The sequence below is a fragment of the Jaculus jaculus genome, chromosome 17 (assembly GCF_020740685.1).
Source record: "Jaculus jaculus isolate mJacJac1 chromosome 17, mJacJac1.mat.Y.cur, whole genome shotgun sequence".
NCBI classification, from domain to species: Eukaryota; Metazoa; Chordata; class Mammalia; order Rodentia; family Dipodidae; genus Jaculus; species Jaculus jaculus.
The window spans coordinates 32,944,302-32,971,070 of NC_059118.1; the positions used below are offsets into that span (position 1 = coordinate 32,944,302).

Genomic DNA, 26,769 nt, shown 5'->3' on the forward strand with positions numbered 1-26,769 from the left:
CCTCCTGAATGCTGGGATTACAGGCGTGCACCCCTAGGCCCGGCTTTGTCAGTGAGTGCTTAGTGAGACACCTTTCATGATGAAGCTGTGGGCTTGGAAGCAGGGAACCTGCCCACCCAGAGCAGTGTGAGCTGTTCTGCCCATGGGTGACTGTGATGCTCTCCCTCTGCTCAGGGAGACTACCAGTCCTGAAAGTTACAGTCACTCCTCGGATCTCCTCAGACACCTTCAGATCTATTTGGAAGCATAGCAACAGTTCTCGTATTAACCATAAGAAGAAGAAAAAGGTAAGTTCTTGAATGTCTGTGCTGTTAAGTAGCAACCACCAGAGGCGGCTGCATGCAGCCAGCACCTTCAGTGCCAGAGAGAGTTTAAGTTTCACATCACACTCCCCTAAACCATGGTTCCAGGTGGATCATGACTGTATCAAGACCTAAGCAGTAAGAGAACAGCATTGTTCCCTGAAAGAGTAGTGCAGACCTGCCTTCCTTTTCAAGGCCCTGCCCGAATCCTTGGTCCTGCAGGCCTGTTGTGGACCCACGAAGTGGATTCCCTGAGACATTTTATGGGCTGTGCTGCCTCTTCAGACATGATGACCTGCCTCTGTTCAGTCTCTGATGTGCAAAACTGAACTTCCTGTGCTTGCTTCATCTAATGCTGCAGGAAGAAAAGATGTTATGTAACAAGCTGCTTACATAATACTTAGGGTATGACTTTTTTTTTTCAAGGTAGGGTCTCGCCCTAGCTCAGGCTGACCTGGAATTCACTATGTAGTCTCAGGGTGGCCTCAAACTCACAGTGATCCTCCTACCTCAGCCTCCTGAGTGCTGGGATTAAAGGCATGCACCACTATGCCTGGCTTGATATCATTTTTAAAAAATATTTTATTATTTATTTTATTTGAGAGAGAGAAAGAGGCAGATAGAGAATGGGCACGTCAGGGCCTCCAACACTGCAAACAAACTCCAGATGCATGTCCCATCTTGTGCATCTGGCTTACATGGGTCATGGGGAGTTGTGCCTGGGTCCTTTGGCTTTGCAGGCATGCACCTTAACTGTTAATCATCTCTCCAGCCCTTGATATCATTTTTGATACAAAAAAATAAAAGCATATAAACACATGGAATGATGCATACCAAAATATCAACACTATTACTTACACTCATTAATCAAATATTTTTCCTATTTTTTAATATATGCATTTTTTCTTAAAAAAAATTTTTTTTGAGAGAGACAGGGAGAGAGAGAGAATTGGCACCCCAGGACTTCAGCCACTAAAATCAAACTCCAGACGCTTGCACTACCTATTGGACTATCTATGGCCTGACCTTTGTGCATCTTGCTTACATGGGACCCGAGGAGTAGAACATAGGCCCTCAGGCTTCACAGGCAAGCACCTTAGCTGCTAAGCCACCTCTTCAGCCCTATATATTCATTTTTTGTTTGTTTTTTTGAGGTAGTATCTCACTCTAGCTCAGGCTGACCTGGAATTCATTATGTAGTCTCAGAGTGGCCTCAAACTCATGGTGATCCTCCTACCTCACCCTCCCGAGTACTGGGATTAAAGTTATGTGCCACCACACATGGCAATATAGATGCATATTTTTGGGGTCAGGGTCTCACTCTGTATCCCAGATTGGCCTGAAACTCACTAGGTATCATAGGCTTGCTTTGAATTTGTAGCAATCTAACTGTCTCAGCCTCCCAACTGTTAGGTTCATAGGTGTGAGCTACTACATTTAACTTTTGTTTTTTGAGGCAGGGTCTCAGACTGGCCTCTAGCTCACAACAATCCTCCTACCTCTGCCTCCTGAGTGCTGGGATCAAAGGTGTATACCACCATGTCAGCTTATACTTAGCTTTTATGTATGTTTTGAAACACAGAAATTTCTGAAACAAATAGGCATTGTATGTATGGTGGCTCAATTGTGGCCTCAGTGCTCAGGAGGCTTTCACATAGAATGCCATGAGTTCAGGGCCAGCCTGGGCTACCTAGTGACTTTATGCTAGCCTGAGCTATAGAGTGTCTCAAAAACAAAAATAAGCTGGGGAGATAGCTTAGCAAATAAAGTGTTTGCCTTGCAAATATGAATTCCTGAGTTCAATACCCAGAATCCATGTAAAAATACTGGGTATGGTAGTAACATGCCAATCATCCCAACACTGGGGAGGCAGAGACAAGAAGATCCCTGGGGCTGCCTGGATAGCCACTATAGTCTAATTGATGAGTTCCAAACCAATGAAAGACCCTGTCTCAAAAACAAATAGAAGACATTCCTGAGGTCTGGCCTCCACATGCACATGAACACACATTTATGCATGCACACGCACGCGCGCACACACACACACACACACAGACACATGCACACTACATACATGCATACACACAATAAAAGTCAATAGCACTAAACAGAGACACAGTTATTAAATGCCAAGGATTGGAATCCTACAAGCCTAGCCAGGGGCCCATCAGTCAAGGTCTGAAAATCACAAGCAATCCAGCTTGGAAGCCAGTGGTCCAACCTGGAGGCGGAACCTGTCCTTTTCCTCTGGCGAGCTGCTCATCCCGCTGCCTCCTCTGTCTGATGTTCTCTGAGCAGTCAGATTTCGCGGAATAGAGCAATGCTGCCTGCCACAGGAGCAACTGGCTGCTAGCAAGTGTGGATTTGAGCTGCTCCATGGTGCAGTCATTTTGTAATTCTACGCCATACAAAGCACTGGAAACCAACAGCCAAAAACATCTGACTAAGTCACAGATGGCTGTGTTTTTATTTTTATTTTTTTCTGCCCTTTGGTCCTTTTCAAGAGTCACTGCAAATGGTTTTTTGTTTTATTTTGTGCATTTTGGAGAGGTCATTTTTCCTCACAAAGAAGCTAATATTTATGAATGTATGCTGGGCATTGTCTCATGAGAGTTTTTCAATTTTTTTATTTATTTGAGAGAGAGAATGAAAAACTATGGATGCCCCACAAACTCCAGACACATGGGCCATTTTTATGTGTTTGGCTTTGTGTGGGTACTGGGGAATTGAACCCGAGCTGTCAGGCATTGCAAAAAAGTGCCTTTAACCACTGAGCCATCTCCCCAGCCCTCATGTCAGGTTTTAAGTGTACTGATAATAGGCCTTGCTTCTAAGTACTCTGCCGAATTGGAAGGGCTCCCCAAATCCAAACCACCCTACAATCAACCAAAATGAATATCACCTTTCTTTGCTTAAAAAATGGATTTCACTAAATTATGTAATGGAGAACATCCCACCTACAGAACTTGAAGGTTCAGCAGCTTCAATCCTGTCCCTCCTTCTACAAGGATAGTAAGATTGCTAGAGACACTTTATTAAGTAACAATGGCAAACACTTCTGATCTCTTGTTCTTTAAAAAGCATTTTAAAAGTTGGGCCTGCCTTGGTTTCCCACCAGGAATAGATGGTAAGACCCTATTGCTGAAGACATCACATACTTGGGCTACAAGGTCACTGAGAAATCCTGCTGGAACTGAGCTGATAGCCTCCTCCTTGTAGACCAGCTGACAGAAAGCTGGAAGAAGCTATTCAGCATGCAGTTCAATGGGAGAGAGAGAAATCACCAGTAAAGATACTTAACAGTGGACACTGCAAGTCTTATATTTTGCCAGCCAGGCCAAATGAGCCAACGGGTGCAATAGTGGCACATCTTTCATGGTGGAAACCAACTGCCCTCTAATTGAATTGGAGGCCTGCTCCATGGGAGGGAACACATCCCTGATACTGAAAACCTACAACAGGGGTAGTCATGAGCCCTAGGGGTGTAATGTCTGCTGCTGTCTGGCTAAATGTATATACTATGCTCATCAAAGTGCCCAGTAAGCACTTCTCTTCATGTTCATACCTATATATTAATGCTACTTTCACTTTTGGAGAGGACTTTCTCTTTTCAGATGGCAGTGACCTTGGGATAACTCAGAAGGCATCACGGTGCTAGAAAGAAGTGACAGCAGTGCTCAGCACTGTAATATCTCTATCACAACTTCCAAGGTTCAGGGTCCATTGCGGAAGAGGTAGCAGAAAGAATGTAAGAAGGGTAGGACTCCTTACAATGTGCTCCTCCAGACACAAAATGGCCTTGGATATCCATGACCTTCCAGTGCCTGTTACTACCTCCACAAGATAATAGAAGGAAAAGATCATGACATCAAAATAAAAGAGAGACTGATGGGGAGGAAGAGGGAATATGATGGAGAATGGAGTTTCAAAGGGGAAAGTGGGGGAAGGGAGGGCATTACCATGTGATATTGTTTACAATCATGGAAGTTGTTAATAATAAAAAAAAAAAAAAGGCCAGGCGTGGTGGCACACGCCTTTAATCCCAGCACTCAGGAGGCAGAGGTAGGTGGATCGCCGTGAGTTCGAGGCCACCCTGAGACTACATAGTGAATTCCAGGTCAGCCTTGGCTAGAGCGAGACCCTACCTTGAAAAACCAAAAAGTAAAAATAAAATAATAATAAAAAGTTGGGCCTGGTGTCTTACTGTGTTATCCCAATACTCTGGAGTCTGAGCCAGTATCACAAGTTTGCAGCCACCCTGGGCTACAGAGTAGTGCAAGACAATCCAGGGCCCCAGTACACTTTCAACAGGAAGTCAGCACCGCCGACGTCTTCACACGCTGAACGGAATTATATTAGCTCGTCGGTATGGTGGCGCAAGCCTGTAACCTCAGCACTTTGGCGGTGGAGACAGGAGGATCGGAAGCTTAAGACCAGCCTCTGCTACACAGCAGGACTGAGCAATGAGATCCTGTCTCAAAACAATATGAAAACCAGGCACGGTGGCACATGCCTTTAATCCCAAAAGCAGAGCTAGGAGGATCGCTGTGAGTCTGAGGCATACATTTTGTTTGCAGGGAATAACAATATAGATTCAGCAAAGACCAACATTATTCTAAAGGCTACAAAACTCATCTCAGGGCCAAGTTTATCAAGGCAGAAAAAAAAAGTGCCATCAGTAAGAGAACTGCCTGCTATCCTTTATTACTTTTTTTTAAATTTTGGATTTTCTGTTAATTATTTACAGGTTAAAAACTGAATACAAAGCTGAAGAGATGGCTTAGTGGTTAAGCGTTTGCCAGTGAAGCGCAAGGACCCCGGTTCAGAACTCGGTTCTCCAGAATCCACATTAGGGGGCACACGCGTCTGGAGTTCCTTTGCAGTGGCTGGAGGCCCTGGCACATTCTCTCTCTCTCTCTCTCTCTCTCTCTCTCTCTCTCTCTCTCTCTCTCTCTCCCTCTCTCTCCCTCTCTCTCTTGCTCTCTCGCTCTCTTGCTCTTGCTCTATCTGTGACTCTCAAATAAATAAATAAAAATGAAAATAAATTTAAAAAAACTGATTACAGCTGCTGTATTTTCAAGTGGATGTTACTTATTTCCATGGCCAGACAGACATACCTAGAAAGACCTTGCTTGTTCTGCAAAATCATTGTGCATTGCAACCAAACCTCTTTCAAGTTCTGAAATTCGACAGGACCGCTTTATGGAGGTTTGAAGTTGCAGTAGTCCTATCACACGAGTCAGTCCCCAAAATGTGGGTTCTAGTCTTGCGGGCACCCAGTCCTGAGTACGGAGCAGAGGCTTCATTGGCAACCGAAGCTTCTCCAGGAAAGAAAGAAAGAGATGATGTGTGGTTGATGCCTCCCCAGTGCTGAGATTAAAGGACTGCACCACCACGTTTTACAGGGTTTTTTGTTTGTTTGTTTGAGTTTTTGAGACAGGGTCTCATGTAATTCAGGCTGAATTCAAACTCTCTTATGTAGCCAAGATTGGCCTTGAATTCCTTGTCTCCCTGCCGCTACCTCCCAAATGCTGAGATTACAGGCATGTATCATTATACCCAATGGATTTTGAGGTAGTCATTAATCCAAGCTGGCCTCAAACTTCCTATATGTAGCCAAGGATGATCGTGAATGCCCTTGCACATGGCCCAGGCCAGGATCAAACATGCTCAGCAGCCTCAGAACGCCCATGTCTGTCCCTGCTCTCTCTTCTCCCCCAAGCATGTTTGCTTGTGACACTGGGCTCTTGCACATACATTTGTCCTTTTCTCTCTCATCCGAAAAGCCCGAGTGCTACGGGTCCTCACTGCACAAACCTCCTTCCCCCACTCTTTCTCCTACTGCTTCTCACATTCCGCTGGGGGGGGGGTGGGGGGCGTGGCCCCTCCTCCTCTTCCCAGCCTTCTAGCTACCTGCTCCCTCCTTTCCTCTCAAAACACCTGGCTCTCTCTAACTGGGTGCATTTTACCCTCATCTGCTTCCTGGCTTCCTCACTTATTCAATATCTAACATTTATTGTCACCTATATCAGATGTGTGGTCATTTCACATAAGCAGAGCATGTCTTTTGAATGGATCATCTTTTATATTTTTATATTTATAGGCTTTTTTTTTTCCTGGCTCATAAAGTTAGTGTGGGTAGTCCTGGCCAACAGCTGGGAGAGGCTGGCCAGCTGTCCACTCCTACCCTACCTCCCCATCTCCCTGACGCCCATCCTCACCTCTTGCATAGGTCTTTGAGCCCTCCAGCACTTACAATAAACCACACACTTATGTCTGAGACCCAATGTTCCTGTCTCCCTGATCAGATCCTTGAGTCCAGTCAGTCCCCAACCTTCTCCAGGCACAAGGTGTGTGTTCAGGGGGATGGATGGATAGTGAGAGGCTGGGTGACAGGTGCCAAGTTCTGGGTCCCTACACCTGACCCCACAGAGTGTGAAGGGATTTAGACACTTCCCTACTTTCTAGGCCTTACCTTTTATTTTCTTTTAGAATTCTTCTGTTTATTTTTGTTTATTTATTTATTTGAGAGTGACAGCAGAAAGAGGCAGAGAGAGAGAGAGAATGGACGCACCAGGGCCTCAAACAAACACCCCCCTGTGCACCTGGCTTACATAGGTACTGGGGAATCGAGCCTCGAACCAGGATCCTTAGGCTTCACAGGCAAGCATTTAACCACCAAGCCATCTCTCCAGTCATTCCTTATCTTTTATTTAGATTAAGATGTTGTCTGCTGTGCTCAGGAAAACAAGTAGTAATTTTGGGATTCCAGGAGAACCTTGGTTTCAAGACTCTCACATTCACCTAATGGTCATGTGATCTTTGTTATGTCATTTTTCTGGACTTCATTACTCTGTTTATATATTTTTTTCTTTTTTCGAGGTAGGGTCTCACTCTAGCTCAGGCTAACCTGGAATTCACTCCGTAGTCTCAGGATAGCCTCGAACACACGGTGATCCTCCTACCTCTGCCTCCAGAGTGCTGGGATTAAAGGCATGCACTACCATGCCTGGCTTCTGTTTATATTTTTGAAAGTTTTTTTTTTTTAATTTATGAGAATGAGTGAGAGGGAGAGAGGCAGATAGAGAGAGAATGGGCACAAGGTTATCTAGCCACTGCAAATGAACTACAAATACATGTGTCCCTCTTGTGCATCTAGTTTTACATGGGTACTGGAGAAATTGAACCTGGGTCCATAGGCTTTGCAGGCAAGTGCCTTAAGCACTAAGCCATCTCTCCAGCCTTGACCTCATTCCTATTAACATTTAAAAAGAAGAAATTTGGGCTGGAGAGATGGCTTAGTGGTTAAGCGCTTGCCTGTGAAGCCTAAGGACCCTGGTTCAAGGCTTGATTCCCCAGGACCCACATTAGCCAAATGCACAAGGGGGCTCACACATCTGGAGTTCATTTGCAGTGGCTGGAGGCCCTGGTGCACCCATTCTCTCTCTCTCTTTCTCTGTGCCTCTTTCTCTCTCTCAAATAAATTAAAAAAAAATAAAAAGAAGAGGTTAGAGTTTGGAAAGATGGCTCAGAGGTTAAAGTCATTGTTTGCCCTGCGATTCAATTCCCAAGCCACCCATGTAAAGCTGGACAGGCATTCCTTTTCAGCAGCACACTAACACACATACATACATTTAAAAGAAGAGGCTAAAATAAATTAATTTTAGGCCAGGCGTGGTGGCACACACCTTTAATCCCAGCACTCGGGAGGCAGAGGTAGGAGGATCGCCGTGAGTTCGAGGCCACCCTGTGACTACATAGTGAATTCCAGGTCAGCCTGGGCCAGAGTGACACCCTACCTCAAAAAACCAAAAAACGAAAAAAATAAATAAAATAAACCAACTCTGCGTGTGGTACCCATGAGTTTCCGAGATCCTTTTAGGAAACCAATGAGGTCAAACTCTTGTATAACAATACTCAGAATTATTTCCTATTTTCACTCTTATTCTCTACTACACAGTGGAATGTTCTAGAATCTAGATTTGTGATGCCATTGCTCTAATGAAATTAGTAGGGCCACACACAAACACACACATATACATAATTTATTTATTTGCAAGTCAGAGACAAAGGAGAGAGAGAATTAGTTTGCCAGGAACTCTCCTCACTGCAAATGAACTCCAGCTTTACACAGATATTGGGGATTCGAGCCCACGTTGTTATTAGGCTTTGCAGGCAAGCACCTTAACTGCTAAGCCATCTCTCCGGCCTGGGTTCATTATTTCTTTTTAATTATTTTTTTTGGTCATTTTTATTTGTTTGAGCGTGACAGAGACAGAAAGAGGCAGAGAGAGAGAGAGAGAGAGAGAGAGAGAGAGAGAGGGAGGGAGAGGAAGAGAGAGAGAAGGAGGGAGGGAGGGAGAGAGAGAGAGCGCTCCAGCCACTGCAAGTAAACTCCAGATGCGTGCGCCCCCTTGTGCATCTGGCTAACGTGGGTCCTGGGGAATCGAGCCTCGAACCCGGGTCCTTAGGCTTCACAGGCAAGCGCTTAACCGCTAAGCCATCTCTCCAGCCCGGGGTTCATTATTTTTAAATAAATTTATATATATATATATATATATATATATATATATATATATATATATATATATATATTTTTTTTTTTTTTTTAACTTAAGTTCATAACAAGCTGGGCATGGTGGCTGGTGGCATGGCGCAGGCCAGTCATCCCAGCCCCAGAGGATTGCAGAGACAGGAAGATCCTGAATTCCGGAGGAGCCTATTAAGGTCCTAATAAATTTTAAGTGTATAGTAAGTCCTGAGAACAAAAATGAATAAATAAAAGTAATTTGGGTATCGCTCAGCCAGATTCCTAGATCTCTGGGGTCATACATTCATTCGGCAAGCCCCTCCGGTGGCCACGGAGGCTAGAGTGGTGAAAATACCTGCTGTTTACATTTGGGAAGGAAGAGGGAAATGAGCACAGTAACAGGAGCACTCCTGAGAGCCGCAGCCTCAGAAAAGTAGGTAACAAGACACGTGTTCGTGCTGTCTGCGGCCCGCCGCGAGATAACGACCGCTGAAGGACTAGCCTCGGCTGTCAGGCCCGGAGCACAGCTGACGCGGGGACGCTCCAGCGCTGACGGCGCGCGTGACGTCACTGAGCCGCGCCAGCCGGTCCCGGGCGCCGCCGAGGCCGCGGCCTGCGGGCGGCGCTGCGGGCCGCGAAGAGACCCCTCGGAGCCGCCATAGCCGCCCGCCTCCCGCAGCCAACGTCCTTGCCGACGCCGCCCGGCGCCGCCGCCATGGCCGACGTGGAGGACGGCGAGGAGCCCTGCACCCTGTCCTCGCACTCCGGGAGCGCAGGCTCCAAGTCAGGCGCCGACAAAATGTTCTCGCTCAAGAAGTGGAACGCGGTGGCCATGTGGAGCTGGGACGTGGAGTGCGATACCTGCGCCATCTGCAGGGTGCAGGTGATGGGTAAGCGCGGCGCGCGAGGCCGGGGCGGCGGCGAGGCCTGCGGGTGGCCGCGGGCGGTGCTGCCGGCGCCTCGGGAGGCCGGCCCCGCCAGCCCGCTGCTCCACCCTCGGCCCGCGCCTGCAGGCTGGTGCCCAGGGACGCGGGCAAACTCGGGGGAGCTTCACTAGGTGATTTCAGGAGGTGGTGGGCGTGGCCGAGAACTCGGAACCCGACTGTCTGGAGGGAGCGTAGGACCGCTGGGCTGGTGCGGAGGGGTCGGGGCCGAGGGCGTCGTGTGTAGGTCGAAATTTTCGTCGTCGTTTGGTTGGCTGTTTCTGCTTTTTTCTTATTAAGCAGAGAGCGAGAGCGAGCACGCTACGGCCTCTTACCACTGCAAATGAAAAATGAACTCCAAATGTATGTATGCACCACTTTGTGTGCCTGGCTCTGTGTGGGCACTGGGGAATCAATCCGAGCCGTCAGGGTTTACAGGGAAGTGCCTTTAACCACTGAGCCACCTGTCCAGCCGTTGGCTGGGGTTTTTGAGGCACGGTCCCATGGTTGCCCCCAGCCTGGCCTCCGACTGTCTTGTGTTGTGGAGGGTGACCTTGAACTCCTGATCTTCCTGCCTGCCTGCCTCCGCCACACAAGTGCTAGGATTACAGGTTTGGGCCCCCACGCCTGTCTTGTTTCGAGGTGCTGAGCAAGTATGAAGTGGTGCTCAGGAGGCATTCCCAAAAGGACACCCTCAGGCACAGCCCCAAGAAGGGTGCTCAGCCATTGCATTTTCGGGTTAGCTTCTACCGCTCTTCTGCTAGCTTTTAAGTCTGGATTGAGTTAATTTGTTTACCTTTTTTGTTTGTTGTCGAGGTAGGGTTTCACCGTAGCTCCAGGCTAGCCTGGAACTCACTCAGTAGCTCCAGGATGGCCTCGAACTCCTACCTCAGCCTCCCTAGTGCTGGGATTAAAGGTATACACCACCACACCTGGCTAGATTGATTTAAAATGAGTCAGCTAGAACTCACTTTGCTTAAAGTGAGGTCCAGGAATATTTAAAATCCTTGGAAACTAAAGAATATAAGCCCCTCATTCAGAAACAAAACTTCATCTTGCTCCCTCCCCATTATAGGGTGTCATTTCCCAGAGAAGACAGCCCTGCCTCTTTGTGCCTGTGTAGAGAACACATATAGTTTCCTTTCTGTTATATTTTGAGTGAAAATATTGGAACAAGTGAAACAATCCAAGCAGCTTAACTTCATTGACTTTTATGTGATTTTTGTTTTAAGATCTCTTATTACCTTGAGAAGACACATTCTTATGTTTATTTGGAGAGAGAGGAAGAGGTGGGCATGCCAGGGCCTCCAACCACCTTGTGCATCCGGCTTTATGTGGGCACTGGGGCATTGAACCTGGGTCCTTAGGCATCACAGGCAAGTGCCTTAACCACTAAGCCATCTCTCCAGCCTTAGAAGGCACATTCTATTTAAAGGCAAATCATGATCCAGATATGGCGGCACATGCTTATAATCCCATCACTCACAAGGCTGAGGAAGAAGGGTTGTTGAATTCAAGACCAGCTTGGGCTAGAGTGGGATCCTGCCTCAAAAGAAGATTGTCAGGCATGGTGGCTCACACCTGTAATCCCAACTAGAGGCTGAGGTGGGAGCTTGAGGCCAGCCTGGGGCTACAGAGTCAGCCTGGGCTAGAATGAGACCTCACCGCAAAAAAAACTCACAAGAGCGGGTCATGGTGCTGCACGCCTTTACTTTAATCCCAGCACTTGGGAGGCAAAAAGAGGAGGATCGCTGTGAGCTTGAGCCCACCCTGAGAATACATAGTGAATTCCAGGTCAGCCTAGGCCAGAGTGAGACCCTACCTCAAAAAAAAATAAAACAAACAAACAACAAAAACCACAACAGAGAAAGCAAAAGCAAGGCAGGGTGATGCAGGCTTATAATACCAGCATTTGAAAGGTGGACCTAAGTAGGTGGTCATCCTCACATAAATTCTAGTCCAGCCTAGGCTACATGAGACCCTGTCTCCAAAAATAAAAAGGTATTTTTTTTTAATTTTTTTTTGTTTATTTTTTATTTATTTGAGAGTGACAGACACAGAGAGAAAGACAGATAGAGGGAGAGAGAGAGAATGGGCGCGCCAGGGCTTCCAGCCTCTGCAAACGAACTCCAGACGCGTGCGCCCCCTTGTGCATCTGGCTAACTTGAGACCTGGGGAACCGAGCCTCGAACCGGGGTCCTTAGGCTTCACAGGCAAGTGCTTAACCACTAAAAAAGGTATGTTTTTAAGTAGGGTATTTCATCACTGTGAGAGCACCTTAAATGGTGGTGTTTCTGCAGGCAGTTGGAGGAACTGGATTTCTGTAGTCTTGAAAATTGGTTTGCTTGCTTCTTTGAGCATTGAGACATTTTAAGCCTGGAGTCAAGAGACTTCTCAACTGTATTCTTTTTCATTCATTGGAGCTTTCTCACAAAAGTTTTATAGGAATGAGGTTCAGCAGTTTTTATTTGTTACATTTAGAAGCCTTTAATTGTGGATACATGACGCTACACTTGTTTTTAAGAATCTGGTGTATTTGCCTACATTACAGTTCTCATACCCCGACCTCTTAAGAACTGGGATCATCATTTCCAGTGGAGGATTGGGTATGGCGGCACATGCCTGTAATCCCAGCACTCAGAAGACTGAGGCAGGATGATAACCTCTAGTTAGAGGTCATCTTGGGGCTTCACAGTGAGTTCCAGGTAAGCCTTACCTGGAAGGAACAAGAAAATCTACTTTTGGTGTCTTGCTGTTGTTTCAGACAAGCTCTCATGTTGGGACTGTGAAATCCATTTCTGCCTTCACCTCCCAGGTGCTGGGATTAGAGTGTGTGCTCCATGTCAAGCAGTTTGGAATCACTTTTTGAGAGACAATTGGCACACCAGAACCTCAGCCACTGCAGTTGAACTCCAGACACTTGCACCACTTAGTGGTCTTGTGCGACCTGGCACTTGCCTCGCCTTTTTGCATCTGGCATACGTGGGATCTGGAGAGTAGAACATGGGCCCTTAGGCTTCACAGGCAAGCGCCTTAACCGTTAGGCCATCTCTCCAGCCCTGGAATCACTTTTAACAGATCCGGAGACTTGTTATTTTTCTTCTTCTGCAGGAAAAACTTTGCTAAAAATTTCTATTCTTAAATTCCCTTTGGATTAAAGTAAACTAGACTCCCTTTTAGTTTCTTTTTAGTTTAAAATGAATACCCTCAGAGGTAGGAGGATTGCCATGAGTTCAAGGCCACCCTGAGTACACAGTGAATTCCAGGTCAGCCTGGGCTAGAGACCCTACCTCAAAAAAAAAAAAAAAAAAAAAAATCATGTAAATAAAATGAATAGCCTCAAAGACGAATTTTCAAAGTTTCTCTGACCCAGGTGTGGTGGTGTACGCCTTTAATGCTAGCACTCAGGAGGCAGAGGTAGGAGGATTGTCATGAGTTCAAGGCCACCCTGAGTCTACATAGTAAAGTCCAGGTCATCCTGAGCTAAAACCTAGTAGTAAAACCCTACTTTGTGGGGGGGGGAGGGTTCTCTGATTGGAGTAATGGCTCAGCAGTTGAAGGCACTTGCCTAATGGCCCAGGTTCAGTTACCCAGTGCCCATGTAAAGCCTGAGGCACAAAGTGACACATGTGCCTGGAGTAAGTTTGCAGTGACCAGGAGACCCTGGTGTGCTCGTTCTTTCCCCCCCCCCTCTCTCTCTCTCTCTCCCTCTCCTTCTCTCTCTCTCTCTCTCTCTCTCTCTCTCTCTCTCTCTCTCTCTCTCTCTCTGTGTGTGTGTGTGTGTGTGTGTCTTTATCTCTGCTTGCAAATAAATTTAAAAAAAATTTTTTTTTTGAGGTAGGGTCTTGCTCTAGCCCAGGCTGACCTGGAATTCATTATATAGTCCCAGACTGGTCAGGAACTCACAGTGATCCTCCTCCTTCTGCCTCCCAAGTGCTGGGATTAAAGGTGTGCACCAATCATCATGCCTGGCCAAAGCATTTTTATTTGCAGGGGTGTGTGTGTGCCCACATGCTGGGTGGCCTTGAACTCAGGTTGATCCTCTTACCTCTGCCTCCCAAGTGCAAGGATTAAAAGCATGTGCCACCATGCCTGGCTTAAAACTTTTTTTATTGTTAGCTTCCACAATTATAGACAATAAACCATTAGAATTCCCTTCCAACCTCCACCTTTCCCCTCACAAATTTATCATATCCCTTCCACCTCTTAATTAGTGTTTCCTTTATTTTGAATTCATCATTTTCTTCCTATTATGAAGGTCTTGTATAGGTAGTTTCAGGCCCTGCAAGGTAATAGACATCAAGGCCATTCTGTGTCTAGAAGACAGTATTATAAGCAGTCTTATCTTCTTACATCCTTTCCACCCCCTCTTCTGCAATGAACCCTGTTCCTCCACCTTTAAAAAAATTTTTTTTATTTTATTTTAGAGAGAGAATTGGTGTGCCAGGGCCTCAGCCACTGAAATAGAACTCCAGACACTTGTGCCACCTAGTGGGCATGTGTGACCTTGCACTTGCCTCCCCTTTGTGTGTCTGGCCTACATGGGATCTAGAGTCAAACATGGGTCCTTGGGCTTCGCAGGCAAGCACCTTAACCGCTAAGCCATCTCCAGCCCTGCTCCACTTTTGAATCAGGCTTTACATGAATGCCACTTTGCTGAGGCATACTTGAGTGTCTTTTGTGACAGTCCTGAGGAAGCAATGAACCTCCACAGAGTGGAACACACAGGTGGTGGAAGGGTTCTCACCTCTTGGCCCCTCCAGGCTGGTGACAGACATCACTTGTCAACCTACTGCACGACCGGTGCCCTGTGTTCCAGTGCCAAGTCATGCTGGCCCACACTGTGCATCTCACCTGGGACCTATCCAGGTCCCTTGGGGTGGGGTGGGGTGGTGGCCTTCTGCATTGCAAATAACAACATATTGGAAGTACCTCTTCTGGTTGGCATTAAAGGTTCACTCAAATATAGCACATACAACATCTTATTCTGTAGTTCCTGTGGGATTCCCATTGGCTTCCATCTATACTCTACCCATGTTTCTCTGGCTGCATTGAGAGGTCACTTCTGCCTTAATGGTGTGCTATCTTTTAAAAACAAAAGTCAGTAAATGCATCTGAGATGGATTTCACTATGTACCTCTACCAGAAAAAATCACAGAGCTAAAAGAAGATAATGCTAACATCTACTCATTTGAATTCACCATTGAAGATTCTAAAGGAAATGATGCCTGATCATTCCAACCAAGAAAAGTGACACAAATCTGAGATGGATAGAATTAGTTACTCCACCTTCAGGGAATTAAAGAATATACCTAATTGTAACAACTGGTTACCCCGTGGAAGAAAAAAATGAAACTGAATCTTTATCTTTGGAAATCAACCCAAGAAATGTGAAGACTTAAGTGTTAAAGATAAAAAGGCTTTCAGAACAGAACACAGCAGGAAATCTTCATTATCCCAAAGTAAAAAGAATTTCCAAGCACTAATCATATGAAAGACTTCAGTACTTTACAGTTGAGAGCTTCAACAAAAGACAACAGATTGAAAAACTTAAATGACAAAAGACCAATGTGTGGAAGATATATGTTGTACATCCAAAAAATAAATTAATAAAACTGGCAAGATATTTGGAAAGCAAAAACAAAAGAATCTTTTTTCTTTTTATTTATTGAGAGAGGGAGAGGGCATGCCAGGGTCGTTAGCCACTGCAAACAAACTAAATTCATACATGCCATTGTGTGCATGTGTGAAATTGCATGCTGGCATCATTGTGTGTGGTTTACCTGGGACCTGGAGATTGGAAGGAGAAGGGCACACCAGGGCCTCTAGCCACTACACCTAGCTTTACATGGGTACTGGGGTGTCAAACCCTAGTCATTAGGCTCTGCAGGCAGCCTTAACTACTGAAGCATATCTCTAGCCCTGAGTACAAGGTGTTTTTTTTTTCTTGGCTGGAGTGTGGCAGATGCTTCAGTCCCTGCACTTGGATCCAGAGGCAGCAGGGTTTAATTGAGGTTTGCTAGGTTCTTTTTTTTCTTCTTCTTCTTTTATTTATTTATTTATTTGAAAGAGGTAGAGAGAGAGAGTAGGCACATCAGGGCCTTCCAGCCATTGCAAATGAACTCCAGACATGCACCACCTTTTGCATTTGGCTTATGTGGGTACAAGGGAATTGAACCTAAGTTCTTTGGCTTTGCAGGCAAGCACCTTAACCACTAAGCCATCTTGCCAACCCCTGAGGATTGCTAGATTCTATACCAAGTTCCACTGAAACCAATATCCTTTTTAAGTTTGGAATTTATCTTCCATACTTAACCAGCTTATTAGCTTGACATTCATTGTGACTTGAGTATTGCTCTGTCCCTTGAATTCCACCCTCCTCTTTACTCCTGAAAGGAGAGGACAGTGCAGTGGACCTAACAGTACAGCCAAATTGTGCAAGCCAGAGTGCCTGATCCTGTGGTAACTTGGACAATTCACATAACCATTTTGGAGCCTTATTTTCCTAATTTATGAAAGGCAGTATCATTAGTCCTAAAAGTAAAACTTAGTAACTGCCCAAATCTGGAGCAGGTAGCATTTCCTAGTTATTACACCAGATCATGCTTGGTGGCTTGCTCACCTTAACTCCCCACCTGCTTGGGAGCTCCAGAAAAACAACCCTGGTCATATTTCCCAGGGCATAAATCCTTACAAGGGGAGCTGCTCACTAATTAAGGAATTGAAGAAAGCCTTCCGAGTATTTTTCATCTGCACTGTAGAGGCCAGTGTGTTTATGTTTGTTTTTGAGGTAAGGTCTTGCTCTAGTTCTGGCTAACTATGTAGTCTCAAGCTGTCCTCAAACTCAATGCTCCCCCTACCTTTGCCTCATGAGTGCTGGGATTAAAGGCCAGCACACCCCAGCACCAGTGTGTGGGGTGGAGTTTTTTTGGTTGGTTGGTTGGTTCTATTTTTATTTATTTTGAGGTAGGAGTTTGCTGAGAGAAGCAAGCCTGTGCTCGGGGCTAGAGCGATGTTTCAGTGGTTAAGGGCACTTGCCTGCAAAGCCTAGGACCCGGGTTTGATTCTCCAGGACCCATAAAAAGCCAGATGCACAAAGTGGGGCATGCATCTGGAGTTCATTTGCTGTGGCTGGAGGCCCTGGCGTGCTCATGCACTCTTTCTCCCTCTGTTTACAAATAAATAAAATACTTTTTTAAAAAGCTTGTACTCAAGCTGTGTAAGGAGAAAAGCAGGAAATAGGCTTCAATATCATGGTTGCTGGTTTTGCAGAATTATTTTTCTCGATTTTTTTTTTTCTTTTGTAGCACAGGCTGGCAGTGAACTCTGCCTCCCAAGGGCTGGGGTTATGGGCATGAGCTGCCACAGCAGGCTGTAATGGGAAAACTTTTTTTTCCTGTTAATTTGAGCTTCCTTTCTCCTGGCTTTGAGTGCTCTTTCAGCTATAAGTGAGTCCATTCCATTAACCCTAAAATATCTGTAATGCCTACTTCATAGAGCAAATAATACAATGACTGTATTTTGGTAACTTCCAATACCCTTTAACTTCCCATCCCAGGGCTGGAGAGATGGCTTACAAAGCCAGAGGACACAGGTTCAATTCCCCAGGACCCACATAAACCAGATGCACGGGGTAGCACATGCACATGTGTCTGGAGTTCATTTGCAATGGCTGCAGGCTCTGGTGTATACATTCTCCTCTCATTTCCTCCCTCTCTTTTCTCTCTGTCTCTCTGCTTCTTTCTCTCTCAAATAAAATCACAAAATATATTTTTTAGATTTATTTGAGAGAGGGAGAAAGATAGAATGGGCACACCAGCACCTCTAGCCACTGCAGACAAACTCCAGATGCATGCACCACTATGTGCATCTGGCTTACATGAGACCTGGAGAATTGAACCTGGGTCCTTAGGCTTTGTAAGCATGTGCCCTAACTGTTGAGCCATCTCTCCATCCCAACATATTTTTTAAGTTCCCATCCCCAAAACCCTTGGTAGAAAGAACTTAGTATTTATGTCATTACTTACTTCACCCATCAAGTTCTCACAGGCTTTGCAGGCAAGTGCCTTAACCACTAAGCTGCCTCTCCAGCCCCATGAAAGTTTATTTTAAAGGAGTTCACATGTACTATAGGGAATAAAGTTTAAAAACTTGAATGGTGAAAGGAAAACTTTGTTAATAAACATACATGCCTCACATTTATGGGCCTAGTTTCTTCAAGAGGTCATAGAAGGGTCCAGATGCACCTTTAATTCCAGCACTCAGAAGGCAGAGGTAGGAAGATCGTTGTGAGTTTGAGGCCATTCTGGGACTACAGAGTGAGTTCCAGGTCAGCCTTGGCTAGAGTGAGGCCCTACCTCAAAAAAGAGAGAGAAAGAGACCCCAGTAAAAGGAATGGGAATGTAGCTTTCTTAGCATGTATGAAGCCCTGGGTTTGATCCCTAGCACGATATAAACCAGTTATAGCAGCACATACCTATAATCCCAGCATTCGGGAGCTAGAGACAGGAGGATCAGAAGTGAAAGGTCATCCACTGTTTCATAGCCAGCCTGGACTACGAGAGCCTGTGTCAGAAAAGGAGGGAGAGCCGGGCGTGGTAGCACACACCTTTAATCCCAGCACTCGGGAGGCAGAGGTAGAAGGATCACCATGAGTTTGAAGCCACCCTGAGACTACACAGTGAATTCCAGGTCAGCCTGAGCTAAAGTGAGATTCTATCTCAAAAAAACCCAAAATAAATTTAAAAATTCAGTTTTTTTTTTTTAAATAAATAGTATTTTTCTTTTCTCCCTCCTTTTTTTTTCTTTTTCTTTTTGAGGTAGGGTCTCATGCTAGCCCAGGCTGACCTGGAATTCACTATGTAGTCTCAGGGTGGCCTTGAATTTATGGCAGTCCTCCTACCTCTGCCTCCTAAGTGCTGGGATTAAAGGTATGTGCCATCATGCCCGGCAATTAAAATTTTTTTAAATTTAACTTTCATATAGAGTATACAGCCACACAGTTAAGTTCAAGAAGGTATATGGTAGAAACTTTCTATTCTATTTCCTCCTATTAAACTTTATTATTGGGCTGAGTGAAGGGCACATACCTATAATCCCAGCACTTGGGAGGTGGATGCAAAAGGAGCCAGTTCAAGATTGTCTTTAGTCATACAGTATTTCAGGTCTGAGGCTAGCCTGAGCTGTATGACACCCTGTCTCAAAACAAAAAGGTTGGGAGCTGGCTCAGTGACTAAAGATGCTTGTTTGTAAGACATGCCAGCTTGGGTTCAGTTCCCCAGTACCCACATAAAACCAGATGCCCAAGCAGTGTATGTGTCTGGAATTTGTAGTGCAAGAGTGCCGTTCTTTCTGTCTCTCTCAAGTAAATAAATACAACTTTAAGAGGCTTTATTGTTGGTTTCTTGTGTGTCCTAAGTTTCCTTTTATAAGAAAATATGAATCTAAGTCATTACAGTGTTGTCTTGAAAATAAACTACTGGGTTGGGGAAATGGCTCAGTGGTTAAGGCCCTAGCTTTCAAAGCCTAACAACCAGGGTTCAGTTACCCAGTACCTATGTAAAGCCAGATACCCAAAGTGGCACATACATCTGGAGTTCATTGGCAGCAGCTAGAGGCCCTGGCATGCACATTCTCTCTCTTTATCCCTCTCTCTGCTTACAAATAAATACAAATATTTTAGAAGATAACCATTACTAAGGTTGATTCAAGTGAGTGAGCAGGCTCAGTGAGCTTATTGTAACATGTGGCTTATCTTTTTTCTAATACTTTCTGTAGTGCCACTGTCAAGACATATTTCTGTAAAAGTTTATAAAATATAGTTGGTGACCTTGTTAACTTGTTCCTGGTCATAATTAAATTAGTAGCATGCTTTGTTCTTTATCTTTAGTTATTTTGGGGGAACTGGAGAGATGACTCAGTAATTAGGTGCTTGTTTGGAAAGCCTGCCAGCTCAGGTTCAGTTCCCCAGTACCCATATAAAGCCAGATGCACAAAGTGATGCATGCATTTGCAACAGCAAGAGGTCCTGGCACTCACATACATATTTGTCTTATCTGTCTACTTCAAATAAAAAAAAATTGTAATTTTTTAGTGAGAGAGAGAGTGAATTGGTGCACCAGGACATCCAGCCACTGTAGTAAAACTCCAGAAGCATGAACCACCTTGTGTATCTGACTTACATGGAACCTGGAGTCAAATATGGGTCCTTAGGCCTCTCAGGCAAGCACCTTAACCACTAAGCATCTCTCCAGCCCTTAAGGTTCTATCTCTCTCTCTCTCTCTCTCTCTCTCTCTCTCTTTTTTTTTTTTTTTTTTTTTTTTTTTGGCCAGGTGTTGTGGCCTACACCTTCTTTTTTTTAATTAAAGATTTTATTTTTTTTATTTATTAGAGACAGAGAGGGGGAGAGAGAAAATGGGCACACCAGGGCCTCTATCCACTGCAAACAAACTCCAGATGCATGTGCCACCATGTGCATCTAGCTTATGTGGGACCTGGAGAATCAAACCTGGGTCCTTAGGCTTCACAGGCTTGTGCCTTAATTGCTAAGCTATCTCTCCAGCCCTACACCAGCCTTCTTGTTTTTTTCAATTTTAGAGAGAGACTTGGAGTGCCAGGGCCTCAGCCACAACAGTTGAACTCCATACACTTGTGCTTCCTAGTGGGCATGTGTGACTGACCTTGTGCTTGCCTCACTTTTTGTGCGTCTGGCTTACATGGGGTCTGGAGAGTCGAACATGGGTCTTTAGGCTTCACAGGCAAGTGTCTTAACCAGTAAGCCATCTCTCCAGCCTCCTCCCCCACCTTAAAATTTTTAACTACAAAAGTTTTAGTTTGGTGGGATGGCACATGCCTTTAATCCTAGCACTCGGAAGGAGAATCACTGAATTCAAAGCCAACCTGGGACTACAGAGTGAGTTTCAGGTCAGCCTGAGCTAGAGTGAAACCCTACCTTGAAGAAACAAAACAAGGGGCTGGAGAGATGGCTCAGCAGTTAAGGTGCTTGCCTGTCAAGCCTAATGACCTGAGTTCATTTCCCCAGTATCCACATAAACCAGATGTGCAGATCAGTGCATGCACCTGGGGTTTGTTTGCAGTGGTTGGAGGCCTTGGTGGGCACACATGCACATACACTCTCTCACCACTTCCCTCTCTCCTTTCAAATAAATTATGTATATAGTTTGTTTTTCAAGCCCACACTGACCTGAAATTCACTACATAGTCTCAAGGTGGCCTTGAACCCAAGGCATTCCTCCTACCTGTGCCTCCCAAGTGCTGGGATTAAAAGCATGCACCACCACACCCAGCCAAAATATTTTTTAAAAAAAGAAAAAAATTAAAAAATTAAACAGTTATTTCTGGATGGGAGATGAATGTACAAATCTTCTCTACATCACTAACCCCCTTAGGGATTTTATTTGTCTCTGAAGTGTCTGGGTTTTAAAACTTGCAGTCTGAACATTTTAACATCAGAATGAGATTTGCTGTGTTTATTTTTAGATGCCTGCCTTAGATGTCAAGCTGAAAACAAACAAGAGGATTGCGTTGGTATGTGGTCATTCTTTCTCTTACTTAACTCAAGGTTTCTCTCTTAGTGGAAGTATTTGAATTTGAAATTAAAATTTACTTTAAGAAGCAGGGCGTGCCTTTAATCCCAGCACTTGGGAGGCAGAGGTAGGATCATCATGAGTTCGAGGCCATCATGAGAATACATAGTGAATTCCAGGTCAGCCTGAGCGAGAATGAAACCCTACCTCGAAGAACTAAAAAAAAAAAAGATTGACTTTACACTAGTTACAATAGCACTGACCTATAATCTACCACCAAGGAGCCTAAGGCGGAAGGATTCCCTCAAGTTCAAGAACAGCCTGTCTCAGAAAAAAATAAATTCAGTAATACATAAAAATAAACTGTAGCAGTTGGACATGGTAGCACATGCCTGTAGTCACAACACTCAGGAAGCTAGGCTAGAGTTATAGGCCAGTCTGGGGCCAGAATGAGACTTTGCCTTGAAGAAACAAAAAAGTAAATAAATAAATGAATTAACTGTAAAGCAGTAATCTGTTACTAATAGAAGATGTATTTTCCAAAGACCTTATGAAATGAATCTATAAATCATCTGTTAAGAAAATTGTGGTCAGGGCTGGAGGGATGGCTTAGCAATTAAGGTACTTGCCTGCAAAGCCAAAGGACCCCAGTTCGATTCCCCAGGACCCACGTAAGCCAGATGCACAAGGTGGTACATGTGTCTGGAGTTTGTTTGCAGTGGCTGGATGCCCTGGCATGCCCATTTTTTTCTCTCTCTGTGTGTTACTGTCAAATATATAAATAAAAATAAATTTAAAAAAAGAAAATTATAGTTAGATGGTGTGGCACACACCTCTAATTCCAGCACTAGGGAAGCTGAGGCAGGAGGATCACTATGAGTTTGAAGCCAATGTAAGCTATGTAGTGAATTCTAGTCAGCCTAGGTTACATTATGAGACCTTGTATCAAAAACAAAAAAGAGAGAGAAATGTGTCATTGTAGCCACTTTGAAAGTTCATTGTCACGTGAGGAGTTGCACTGCTTGTGGAAGACTGGTTTGTTTTGGGTCCCTGTGTGGACCAGGCTTCCCTTGCTTGGTCTCCCAAGTACAGGGATTGTAGGTATGTGCTACCATGCCCAGCTACATGAGTTAATAGAATCCATCACTTTGAGAAAACAGCTCAGTAGATATACAACCAGTAATATTTATAAGCCTGTCAATTGTAATAACCAGCCATTAATTGAGAACATGTAAAACTCATGATATCTTGGTACATAAAAATCAGATAGAGGGCCAGGCGTGGTGCCACACGCCTTTAACCCCAGCACTCGGGAGGCAGAGGTAGGAGGATTGCCATGAGTTCGAGGCCACCTTGAGACTACACAGTTAATTCCAGGTCAGCCTTCACCAGAGTGAGACCCTACCTCAAAAAACAAACAAACAAAAAAAAAAGACAGGGGGCTGGAGAGTTTGCCTAGTGGTTAAGGCGTGTCTGCATGCAAAACCAAAGGACCCATGTTCAGTTTCCGAGTCAGATATATTTGGTTTTTTGTGGTAGGGTTTCTAGCCCAGGCTAACCTGGAATTCACTATGTTGTCTAAGGCTGATCCTCTGACCTTGGCTTCCTGAGTACTGGGATTAAAGGTATGTACTACCACTCCTGAGAGTAGCTTATATCTTATATAATTAAGTATATATTTTTGTAGATAAAGCAAAATTACTTTGGTCATTTAACCTAACCATATTTTTTTCAAGATTATGAGCCATGACTATTTCTTGTAAATGAACTATAATTTTTCATTTAGTAATTTAAACCAAGCTATGTCATGTCACTGTTTTTTTATCTTTGTGAGCATGCATACCTATGTGTGTGTACAAGTCAGGACAACCTTGGGTACTGGTTCTCCTTCCACCTTGCTTAAAGTAGGGTCTTGTTTTTCACCACTGTGCATACCAGGTAAACTGTTTGCCGCTGTTTCAGGGGATTCTCCTGTCTCTGCCTCCCATCTTACCATAGGCACACTCAATTACAGGTGTGTGCTACCACATCTGGCTTTACATGGTTTCTGAGGATCTGAATTCAGTTCTCATGTTTTGAGTGGCAAGCACTCTACTCTTAGCCTTCTCCCCAGCCCCTACCCTCCTCTCTGCCTTTTTTGAGACAGTCTTGTTTTGTAGTTCAGACTTGTCTTAAGCCATGGCAGTCCTCCAAGTACTGGGACTATAAGCATGTACTACCATGCTCACCTACTGACCTGGTTGTTTTCTTTCTTTCAGTGGTCTGGGGAGAATGTAATCATTCTTTCCACAACTGCTGCATGTCCTTGTGGGTGAAACAGAACAACCGCTGTCCCCTCTGCCAGCAGGATTGGGTGGTCCAAAGAATTGGCAAATGAGAGGCAGTAGAAGGCGTCCTGGTGTGGTGGATCTCGGCCCTCCTAGGTGTTGCTGTCAAGTGCCCCGCAATGCTAGAAGACTCTAGGGGCTTGTTCTTCAAAGAGAAAGTAATGGATCTGTGGTTCCCTGGACTCATCAGAGGCATGGTTTAGCATTTTCTCAGCTTAATGTTCAGAAATTCTATACTCAAGATCATTTATGAAAGATGGTCTTTCCTACCTCTGTTGTGTGTGTTATACACACTGGTTAGAGAACTCCAACAAATTGGACAACCTTTATCACTTACCTGTTGGTATGCTAGGGGCTGTAAAAGCAGTTGCATTCACAGAGGAACATTTGCATGCTTTTGCTTGATTTTTAAAAAAAAAAAATTGCAGTGACAAATAAAGAACAGTTGAAAACCCAACTCTTACCATCAGTTTGTTCCTGATAATATGTTGGGTATTGGGTAACCTATAGCCTCTTCATTTGATTTAAATGGGAGTTTAATTTTGAACTGGTGAATGTGGTAAATAAAATGTAACTTTCAGGAAAATGGGATTTTGATTGTTTTGAGAGATTTTTTTCTGTTTGACTCACCAAGGAAACCCAGTTCTACCATTTTCTCACTGCTAAATCATTGAATAAGAAAGGGTATTTTTGCTGGGCGTGGTGGCTCATGCCTTTAATCCCAGCACTTGGGAGACAGAGGTAGGATGATTGCCATGAGTTTGAGGCCACCCTGAGACTACTAGTGAATTCCAGGTCAGCTTGAGCTAGCGTGAAACCCTACCTTGAAAAAACAAAAAAAAGGGCGGGGGAGCTATTTTCCATTTTTGGTAAGGTTACATTGTAATGTATATTTTAGTGAAATATTAATGAGGGGAAATGCTTATGAATATAACATTGGTGCTTATTATACAATGTTTTACTAATAAATAGATTATTTTATTTACTTTGGGTTATTATAATTTTATGTATTACCTTAAGATTAATAAACTAATTTATCATATAACTGATTTGAAAAATGCATATATACTTTCATTTGTCAGTAAGATTTAATTACCTGGAAACAAACATAAGAAAAGACCTTTTATGAGAATCTTTCAGGGGAGGTGATTTATTTCTGGAAATTTTTGTGTCTATAACAAACCACTGAAAAAATGGGCAAAAGTTTTTTCAAATTTTCTAGATACTGAAAAAAATTATAAAACTATGTTTGGCTATTTTAGTGTGTTTATTATTGTGTAACAAACTATTTTAGTAGGTGCTCTTCAATCAGAGAGAGAGATGGGCATGCCAGGGTTTCCTGCCACTGCAGGGGAGCTCCAGATGCATGTGCTACTCTGTGCATCTGGCTTTACATGGGTACTGGGAAGTCAAACCCAGGTCATTAGGCTTTGCAGGCAAAAGCACCTTAACTGCTAAGCCATCCCTCCAGCCTAGTAGCTGCTTTTTGATGCTTTTTTTCTTTCTCTAATTTTTTTTTCTGTTTTATTTATTTATCTGAGAGAGATAGAGAGAGAATGAGGCCGACAGAGAGAGAAAGAGAGAATGGGCATGCCAGGGCCTCCAGGCATTGCAAACGAACTCCAGATGCATGTGCCTCCTTGTGCATCTGGCTAACATGGGTCCTGGGGAATCAAGCCTCGAACCGTGGTCCTTAGACTTCACAGGCAAGTGCTTAACCGCTAAGCCATCTCTCCAGCCCTTTTTGATGCTTTTTAAAGGTTGTGTTTATTAAATGTGAACCATATAGTTAGCTTTTCAGTAAAAAGGAAAGTAGTCTATGAGGTTACTTAGACCAGTATAACATTTTCTGGGACTGGAGAGATGGCTTAGCGGTTAAGCACTTGCCTGTGAAGCCTAAGAACCCCAGTTTGAGGCTCAATTCCCCAGGACCCATATGAGTCAGATGCACAAGGGGGCACATGTGTCTGGGGTTCGTTTGCAATGGCTGGAGGCTCTGTCGCACCCATTCTCTATCTGCTTCTTTCTGTGTCTGTCTGTGGATCTCAAATAAATAAATATAAATAAATAAAAAATTTAAAAACAAAAACAAATAAACACATTGAAATCTGGAGAGGCAAAACCCCAGTCACACTACCTTACAAAGCCCTGTTTATTCTGTATATCAGCATTTGGGGGTAGAAGAGGCAGAGGGCCTGGAACAAAGCTTAGCACTGATCCTCCCATCTCAGATGAAGCCAGCTCATCTGCATAGCCGTCAAGAGTTCTGTACATACTGTTTCACCAGAAAGAACATGCCGTGGCATTTTAACTGTGGGCTCCAAAACAAAAGCAATGAACAGGTTGTCTTTCTAGTTGTTTCAGTGATAATGTTATTTAATTGCATATTTGGAAACTTCCCTTTAAAATTAAAAAAAAGGGCCTGGAGAAATAGTCATTTCATTAAAAACTAAGAAAAGTACACTTTTTTTTTCAAAGTAGGGTCTCACTCAAGCCCAGGTTGACCTGGAACTCTGTATTTCCAGGTGGATCTCCAATCCATGGTGATCCTCCTAACTGCCCTCCTGAGTGATAGGATTAAAGGTGTTCCCCACCACATCCCACTCTGTCATTTTTAAAAAATTACTGCAAAGGGCTAAAGAAATGCTTTAGTGATTAAGGTACTTGCCTGCAAAGCCTAGGGACCCATGTTCAATCTCTCTCCAGATCCCACGAAAGCCAGATTCCCAAAGGTGATAAAAGCACAAGGTCGTACATGCATACTAGGTGGCACAAGCGTCTTGGAGTTCGATTGCAGTAGCTGAGGCCCTGGCATGCCAATTCTCTCTCCTAAAAAAAAAAAAACTTAAAGAGGGCAGGTTTGGTACCACACTCCTCATATCTATAACACTTGGAAAGTTGAGGCAGGAGGATCACAAGTTCAAGACTAGCATGGGATATATACAAAAACTGTCAAACTCCACAAAGAAAACTGATAGATTTGCATATAATAAATGATGTTCTTTAATATACTTTAAGCTACTTATTTATTGTCAAAAGTCTCCCTGGATCACCCAGATTGCCCTGGAACTTACTCTGTGGCCCAGGCTGGCCTCATACCTTTTATCCTCCATCCCTGCCTCTTGAGAGCTGGGATTGCA

General features: G+C 44.3%; 2 protein-coding genes across 3 annotated transcripts in view; both read left to right on the forward strand.

Moving 5' to 3' along the window:
• The window catches only part of LOC123455519, a 38,502-nt gene extending 38,065 nt beyond the window's left edge, over positions 1-437 (forward strand). Inside the window, exons 8-9 of the mRNA XM_045136349.1 lie at positions 175-287; positions 411-437. Coding sequence (XP_044992284.1) covers positions 175-287; positions 411-437 — 140 coding nt within the window. The remainder of the gene's footprint in view (positions 1-174; positions 288-410) is intronic.
• A 9,063-nt stretch (positions 438-9,500) lies between these two features.
• On the forward strand, positions 9,501-24,038 carry Rnf7 (ring finger protein 7). Of its 2 annotated transcripts, none has more exons than XM_045136674.1 (3): positions 9,501-9,715; positions 21,256-21,303; positions 23,561-23,617. In XM_045136674.1, the coding sequence occupies exons 1-3, from the start codon at positions 9,548-9,550 to the stop codon at positions 23,615-23,617; spliced, it is 273 nt and encodes a 90-aa protein (XP_044992609.1). In that variant the 5' UTR covers positions 9,501-9,547. The 2 variants fall into 2 exon arrangements, with proteins under 2 accessions (XP_044992609.1, XP_044992608.1); XM_045136673.1 differs by having other exon boundaries at positions 9,519-9,722; positions 23,561-24,038.
• The last annotated feature ends 2,731 nt before the right edge of the window (positions 24,039-26,769 follow it).